The sequence below is a fragment of the Chiloscyllium punctatum genome, chromosome 8 (genome assembly GCF_047496795.1).
Source record: "Chiloscyllium punctatum isolate Juve2018m chromosome 8, sChiPun1.3, whole genome shotgun sequence".
In the NCBI taxonomy this organism is placed as follows: domain Eukaryota; kingdom Metazoa; phylum Chordata; class Chondrichthyes; order Orectolobiformes; family Hemiscylliidae; genus Chiloscyllium; species Chiloscyllium punctatum.
The window spans coordinates 67,532,045-67,540,839 of record NC_092746.1 but is presented as its reverse complement, the minus strand read 5'-3'; the positions used below and the strand labels follow the sequence as shown (position 1 = coordinate 67,540,839).

At 38.1% G+C, this 8,795-nt stretch overlaps 1 protein-coding gene across 1 annotated transcript in view; it reads right to left on the bottom strand.

Moving 5' to 3' along the window:
• Positions 1-1,525: 1,525 nt before the first annotated feature.
• The window catches only part of plcl2 (phospholipase C like 2), a 278,448-nt gene continuing 271,178 nt past the window's right edge, over positions 1,526-8,795 (bottom strand). The window contains exon 6 of the mRNA XM_072575710.1: positions 1,526-7,041. Within this exon, the coding sequence (XP_072431811.1) occupies positions 6,799-7,041 (243 nt within the window). The 3' untranslated portion in view covers positions 1,526-6,798. The remainder of the gene's footprint in view (positions 7,042-8,795) is intronic.

Genomic DNA, 8,795 nt, shown 5'->3' with positions numbered 1-8,795 from the left:
TCCACCACTTCCTCCAGCAGCTCATTCCAGTTATGCACTACCCTCTGTGTGAAAATGTTGGTCTCAGGTCCTTTTTAAATCTTTCCCCTCTCATCTTAAATGTATGTCCAACCCAAAGGATCTTGGCTATTCACGCTATCCCTGCCCCTCGTGATTTTATAAACCTCTATAAGGTCACCCCTCAACCTCCGATGGTCCAGCCTATTCAGCCTTTCCCTCTTGCTTAAACCCTCCAGTCTTGGCAACATCCTCGCAAATCTTTTTTGCACCCTCTCAAGTTTAACAACATCCTTCCTATAGAAGGGTGGCCAGAATTAGATCGATCGATTAATTAGTGTGGAAACAGGCCCTTCGGCCCAACAAGTCTATACCGACCCTCCGAAGAGCAACCCACCCAGACCCATTCCCTTATATTTACCCCTTCACCTAATAATATTTAATCTGCACATTTTGAGTGCTGTGGGAGGAAACCCACACAAACACTGGGAGAATGTGCAAACTCCACACAGTCAGTTGCCTGAGGCGGGAATTGAACCCGGGTCTCTGGCACTGTGAGGCAGCAGTGCTAACCCCTGTGCCACCGTGCCACCCATGAATTGTAAGCCGTATCCTAAAAAGTAGCCTCACCAATGTCCTCTACAACCAACAGCATGCCATCCTCCTATACTTAATATTATGACCAATGAACGCATACCAAATGTCTTCTTAACCACCCTGTCTATCTATGACTTCGAGGAATTATGCACCTTCACCTTTAGATCTCTTTGTTCAGCAACACTCCCCAGGGACCAACCATTACCATATTTTTGAAAATTCAAATTACATGCACAATAAGTAAAATGATCGTTAAAAAAATTCTTAAAATCTTATGAGTGACTAATAACATTAACTCATCTATGGAGGAGGCATTCTCCATTTAGCAAGACAAAGCAACTATTAATGGCTCCAATCTAACTTGTTAGATTGCAAATGGAGTTAGAAAGTAATTGCCTCTTCCTTGCCATCTTAAGAAATCAAATATCATTTGTTTTCTCATAAATTCTTGATTAATCCTGGCAGACTATATTTTCTCCAACACTGATATCAGAATCTCCTATTAGTCATCTTGCATGCTGCTATGCTGCTTTAGGTTAGCAGATCATTGCAATTCATTTCATTCATCCATACACACTATAACCATATGTCAGTCCTGGTTTCATTGTCTTCTGGTTCTTCATCATGAGCTGTTTTCTTGGCAGCTTTTTCAGTTGTGGCTTATCATTGCCTTCCATTGAGGTTGAAGAGGCAGCTCCCAAACTTACCTCAGCTGGAACAAATGCACTCTTGCTGTTCTTCTTAACCACACGCTAGATATCTTGCCAACTGACCTAACATGCTCATCATGGCAATAGTCCAATATAACAGTTGCTCAATAATAAACATTTTCTATTTGTAATAATTGTGTGATGTACCTGTTAGGGTCAGTAAATGTTTAAACAATTTCTTTGGGAAAACAGCATTTTATTCTTACAAATATGATCTTTCATTTTATATTATATGAATGTTGTATTAAAACAGCACAGTTGAATTCAAAATATTTTTAATTAAAAAAACACAGTTTTCACATTGTCGCATTTCTACGCAAAATTCTGGCATTTGGTTTTTCAATCCAGTTGTTCCCATAAGAGTAAATAAAGCATGGGGGAAATAATCGGTTGGTAAGAAATCATAAATGGCTCCATTAGTTACAAAGTCAGTGCTACTGAGAGGAGAGAACAAATGGAAGCTTCATGACTTCATATCACAAATAGTTACAAGAGGAGTAAGTCAAGCATTCCCTCCAACATGAATCCTTTGAAAACATCAGCAATATTTCTGCATGCTAATTTATATTGACTCAGTTTTTCTAATTCAGATTACTAGGCCTCATAATAGTCTTTTTTGGTGCTATCCAGACTGATAATTTTTAATTATATATGATGATTTGATTTTATACGTATATATACATTTGATTTTTGCAACATACAAAGAACATTGGGTCTGAAAAGGGTGAACAAATTTAGTTTTTAAGGATGCATCAATCTTAAAATCAATCCTGAACTTTGGCTGGATGCCTTCATTTATTTGTCCTCTCGCAGAGAGACTTGTGTTACAGAAACCTTGATGTGCTGACCAACTGCAAACATCTTCCTGTGTAATATGGTTTATTTATATAGCAGCTTTCTTCTGTACTTTTCAGGAACCATAAATATTCTCCATTACGTTCAAAGCCAGCAAAAGATAAGGTATTTGATTAAAACTGATTAATTTTTCCACAGCACTCTGAATCCCTCTTAGTTGTATTTTACAAGGTGTATTTTGCAACTCAAAAAAGCCTCTTATTCAAGTAAGAACTTAGTCAAAGCACAACGTTTAGACCAGGTGATAATAATGCAGAATTTTGAACAGATACTGCAGTTGCATCTTAAGAGAGATTAAATGAAATTTAAAAATTTGCAATATAAAGCAATTTACATGTATTATCTTTTCTTGGGTGATCCAGTCAAGTTGTGATTGAATTTTGAAGCCAGTCATGTAACAAATCTATAAAAGGTCTGATGCTCCCTCTTCCTTGAATGAATAAAATCAGCTTTCTGTGGGGTTATTCTACATATCATGTCGGAGTCAAAGGCAACATTTTCTACCTTAACAAGAGATTCATTTGTGGTCCAGCTAGCAAAATGCATTGAGTTGAGGAAAACAAGTTTCAAGGAATGAATGCCTGACCCTCTGAATTCAAATTGTCAGAGATAGGGAGATAGAGCTGGAGTTTGGGACTAGCTAAGTATCTCTTTTAGGAGACAGTATAGACACAATGGGTTGAATGGCCTTCTTCTGTTCTGTAAAATTCTACGATTGAATGATGCAATTCTAATTTGATTTATTGGATTGAGGTCAACTTCTATCAATGTTGTTTTTTTAATTTGAGATTGTAAAACTTACTTAAAATTAACATGTGCTTTCCAAACTGATAAAGAATCTACAGCACATTCTACATGACAGGAGAGAGTGAAACAAATGCACAAGGTGACCCTGGATTAGCGGGGGTTGGGGGAGGGGAGGTGGGATGGAACTACGGTATAAGCAACACACAAAGTCCTCACATGACACTTTTGTAATGAATCCAAAAAACTGAATACAACTAGTTATGGCAAAAAGTAGCAAGGTTTGAAGGCGTTATATTTATTGTGTTTCTGCAATTATCTTTGAGGTAAAGCAAACATGTTTTTTTCAAGATATTACGTATGAAAGCACAGTCAGAGGTACTGTCTTCCAAGTGAAATTTTAAACTCAGATCACGTTTAGCCTCTCTTGTGGGCACATAATTTCCATATTAAAACCTGATACCCTAGCAAATGTCACATGACATCACAAAAATGTTTTACAGGTCAATATATCTCACTGTTGTCTGTGGTACCCTACTGTGCACAAATTATTTGTTGAGTTTCCCTACAATACAACAATGACTAAACCTCAAAAGTGCTTCATTTTCTGAAAACTGCTTTAGCTGATCAAAGGCCCTATGCATACAATCATACAGGTGTACAGCACAAAAAAAGCCCTCCGGCCCATTGAATCATCACCAGTCAAAAACATTGAACTATTCTAGTCCTATTTTACAGTCCTTGGTCCTTTTGTATGCATTGGCATCACAAGTGTGCATCTAAATACTTCTTAAATGTTATGAGGATTTCTGCCTCTGCCACACTCAGACAGTGAGTTCCAGAATTGCTTTTGGGTTAAAAAAAAGTTTCCTCACATAACCTAGCAAATGTCACATGACATCACAAAAATGTTTCACAGGTCAATGTATCTCATCTTCTGCCTCATATCTCATATCTGTGTTTCCTGATCATTATCCCTTCACCAAGAGGAAAAGTTTCTCCTTGTCTACCCTACTTATGCCTCCCATAATCTTGTACATTCCAATCCTCTCAATCTCCTTTGGTCTAACAACCTCAGTCTGTCCAGTCTCTCTTCATAACTGAAATTTTCCAGCTCAGGCAACATCCTGATAATTCTGATTTATTTTGTCCCACTCAGTCCTTCTTAAGGATATTTTCATATTAAGGCAGCAGGACCTTAAACCTTCAATCCTTTAGAAAGACCTGACTTCTTGGGGAGAACAGAGTGGGGAAGCTCAGCACCCTCTCATCAGGAGGGAGATTCAATGTGATCACTCAGAATGAGATAGGTCATTCAGTGATCATTTTTACAGATCTGCATCACCTCCAGTGCAATCACATGCCTCCTTTAATGTGGATTCCAGAGGTGCACACAAAACCCTCACTGTGACCTAATCAATGTTATATACAGTTCCAGCATAATCTCCCTGCTCTTCAACTCCATGCCTTGGCTATGAAGACAAATATCCCTTCTTAATCTTGGTTTACCCATCCTGCTACCTTAAAGGACTTGTGGACATGCACATCAAGGTCACTCTGATCCTCTGTGCTTCCCAGTGTTCATCATGTAATGTGATCCTTTTTCTTATTTTTTTTAAATGTACTGCTGTGTTATGCCAAGGTGATTTTTAGGCTTAAAACATACCAATAAAGCTGGTGATGCTGTCATTGTAGGGAGGAAGTCATACATTCTAAGGTGGACTGAAAATTGTTAAACCGGAAAAAGCAAATAGAGTTTGTGAATGGAGCTGTGTGAACCCAAAAGCAATCACTAGTGGGATACCAGAGAGTGGGATCAGTTGCTCAGAGGCAAAATGTCCTATATTGTAAGTAATGGGAAAGAATCATATTTGACTTGGAACATTAACTCTGATTCTCTCCACACAAATACTATCAGACCTGCTGATTTTCATTGTAACTATAAAATTACCTCCTTAAATTGGGAAGATAAATGGCAAATTACATTTAATGTGGATAATTACAAAATAATAAAATTAGAGAGGGAAATTAACAGTGGAAGCAAAAACTAAATATCTTGAGTACAACACGATAGAATAATATGGGGTTTTGGGGAATAATTCACTGAAACAATTCAATCTGTGCAGCTGTAAAATAAAATGGGAGGTTGGTAAGGACGTATGGATGAATCAAGTAGAGATTCTCATGAAACAATGTATGTATGCAAGGCACTGGTATTGTCATGCAAGGAAATTGTGTACAATTCTGTTTGCCGTATTATACTGAAAGTATGCAGATGTGAGAGGCAAGCAAGAAAATGAAACCGAGCATATGACATCACAGGACAGATTCTCTTTTCATTCTCTTTAGTATAAAGGAAAAAATTCCTACCAATGCTTAACAAAGGTTGGGCAGAGATGACTATATACATAATAGAGTCCACATTCTTTGCTCTGTGGTACATCAGATGAAGACAAATCTTTATGACAGGGGCAAGAACAGGAAAATGATCCCTTTCACTGCAAAAAATGGTTTAAGAGCCTAATTGGTTAGAACAGAAAACTTCTGGTAGTTTATGGGAGGAGCAGGGGGGCGGTATTGGGGAAAGGTTACATCGACCCTTTACACTTAACTGCTTTACACAGATGTCAGTGAATTTGTAAAACCAAATGTCTATGGAAGATTTGAAACAACATTTGATTCAGGCATTTAGGATCACTGTGTACTGTTTATATTTCGGAATCTGTATCATTTTCTTGCATGCACGAGCTCATTTCTGGATGGATTACAACAGTAGATTTTGTAAAAGCTATTTTCTTAAAGTTCAGCAACAGAATAAGCATAAATTATGATTCAATTAAATCAAAATATAAATTAGAAATCTGAGAAAAGTCAGTGGCAAAACATATGACGTTTTTGCAAACTAGACCACTCACTCTTATGGGCTTCAAATGGTCTTTGTTTCAGAAAAAAATGTAAACTTTATCTCTGCCTCACTCTGAACAAACCAAACCAGTTTAATTGGTCATCCAACAGTGGCAATGTTGTTTATAATTTGTTGACTCTCTACTGTTTTGGTGATTTAAGGGCCAGAAGAGAAACAGAGGTAAAAATTTCTCTCTTCCATCCTAGTGAATCATTACATTAAACAAGGTCATGGTGGCTGGCAATCCTGTGTATTACCAACTTTACTGGCATAGAAATCCTTTCTTGTGGAAATTAATGCGCCTAACTTTTCTAGTTGCACTTCACAAAATAGAAACTATATACAACAACCTGCTATAAGCTGCTGCTGCCAGAAGGTGGGTACAAGGACTTCAAATGTTTTTTTGACATTCACAACTATCGCTGAAGGAACAGATTTTACAACAAAACTTTTCCAGCTTTCCCTTGATTAATGGTCTTCATAAAGTGCACTGAAGCTTCAGTGACCACAATCAATAATACATGTTTCCATTTATGGCTCAACAAGCTTTACAATGTTTGGGTAGCATAACGACACACACCTCATTGTATTTATATATACTTTACATATTCTTCTGTATAACGATTTTTCAATCAAATGAAGACATGAATTTTAAGTATCTAGAGAAATATAACATTTACAAAAAGAATGTAAAATGGCAGCATAAATTACTAGAAAAAAAGTTACATTTCAACTAATTCTTTGTGACATCATATATACATATTAATTTGGCAGACGAACATTTAATGGCAAGTCCACTACTTCTTTGAAGCAGCATACTTCCACCACTAGTAGTATACTTTCACTTGGAGAAGTGTTACATTCATTGCTCTATTTGTCACATTATTCTGTGCCTTCAGAATTGTGCCTTAGGATTTACAAAATACTAAAACCAACCAACCAACCAAGAAGGCTTTGAAATGCAATCCAAATGTTCTATACTGGACGTACTCATTTGGCAGCTTTGAGAGATTTTTGAGTGGTTGTATCCTGGTGAGGTTGAGCGACTTGGTCTCCAGCTCCAATATCGACACTTTCTTTTTCAGGTATTGCCTCGAGGCTTCGTCTCGTCTTGGACGGTTCTGCATTCCCAGTGCCTGGTTTGTTCAGACCACAAGATACTGCAGCATAATGAATTTGCTTCAGGTTGTCCAAAGCTTCAATTTTAGCATGTTTCAATAGATCAGCTTGGCCCTGTAGTGAATTAGTTATTAATTAGCTTTAAGTAAACAAATTATTTGAATAAGTACAACATATACAAACCCCAGAGATACAGAACACACAAAATATTTAGCACTGTGACTTCAGGCGCTGATTCCTTATGCTAACAGTCAACAACAATACAATCAAAGTGGACACATTGGAGGTAAGACCATAATACTGAAGAGATGAGAGTGTGTGGTGCTGGAAAAGCACAGCAGGTCATGCAGCATGCGAGGAGCAGGAGAATCAATGTTTCAGGCAGGAGCCCTTCATCAGGAATGCTGCATGACCTGCTGTGCTTTTCCAGCACCATACACTCTCCACTCTGATCTCTAGCATCTGCAGTCCTCACTTTCTCCACAGTACTGAAGACCCAATTCTCCAAACAATGTCCCCTGTGATAGCAGCTTCCCACTGGGAAAATACATCATTGAACCATTCTTCAATACTGATTAGATTAGATTAGATTAGATTACTTACAGTGTGGAAACAGGCCCTTCGGCCCAACAAGTCCACACCGCCCCGCCGAAGCGTACCCACCCATACCCCTACATCTACATTGACCCCTTACCTAACACTACGGGCAATTTAGCATGGCCAATTCACCTGACCTGCACATCTTTGGACTGTGGGAGGAAACCGGAGCACCCGGAGGAAACCCACACAGACACGGGGAGAACGTGCAAACTCCACACAGTCAGTCGCCTGAGGCGGGAATTGAACCCGGGTCTCCGGCGCTGTGAGGCAGCAGTGCTAACCACTGTGCCACCGTGCCAAATTGCATTGACTTTTCAATGACATTAGCTCCATTTAATTATCTGGCAGAACTGGTATTATTGCTGTTTCTAACTTATATCACTGATTTGGATTTGAAAACAATCCACACTACACCAAAATGGCAAGGCCAGTACCAAGGTTAAGAAGTGAGATGAAAAGAATACTTGAATGGACAAAAGAGAAAGCCGATGGAATTTAAGGCAGACAAGTACAACATATTAGGCAAAAGTGAGGACTGCAGATGCTGGAAATCAGAGTCAAGATTAGAGTGGAACTGGAAAAGCACAGCAGGTCAGGCAGCATCAGAGGAGCAAGAAAATCGACGTTTCGGGCAGGAGCCCTTCATCAGGAATCTAAAATCAGGAGTATAAAATATTGCACATGAGAAAGAAAATGAACAACACAGAAAGTTCATGAATGGTACTGAAATAGCTTTGGATAAACTTGAAAGAGACATAGGTATGTGTGTTAGAAGATTCAACTTGCAACATTTCCAACCAACACAGATTAACAAAACTGATGGATCGTCAAACTAAGCAGGTAAAATAGTTGAATATAAGTTAGAAATTATCAAACAAATATCATGAATTACATTTAATTCTAGTCAGGAAGCAAGTGAACCACTCAAATATTTGAGTCTGTGCAAAGAAGGACGAATCTCTTGGGTGACTGGTCTAAATTTGGGGAACTTGAAAAAGATGGGCTTTTTAGTTTGGACAGGAGATAGTCCTGAGGAGATCTTATGGAGACACATTACATGTATGACAAAGCAAAAATTAAATGTACAATAACATAAAAATTAGAAGTAGAACATGTGCACAAATGTTAAAGCTAATCTTTTAATAGATGTCAGGGTGTTTAGAATATGAAAACAAAAGGTCTTGAATCACTGAAGAAATAATTTTGGGGTGGGGAGGGTTTAAGTATGATGCAGCATCTAACATTACTCTGGATAGGTGAATCAAGAT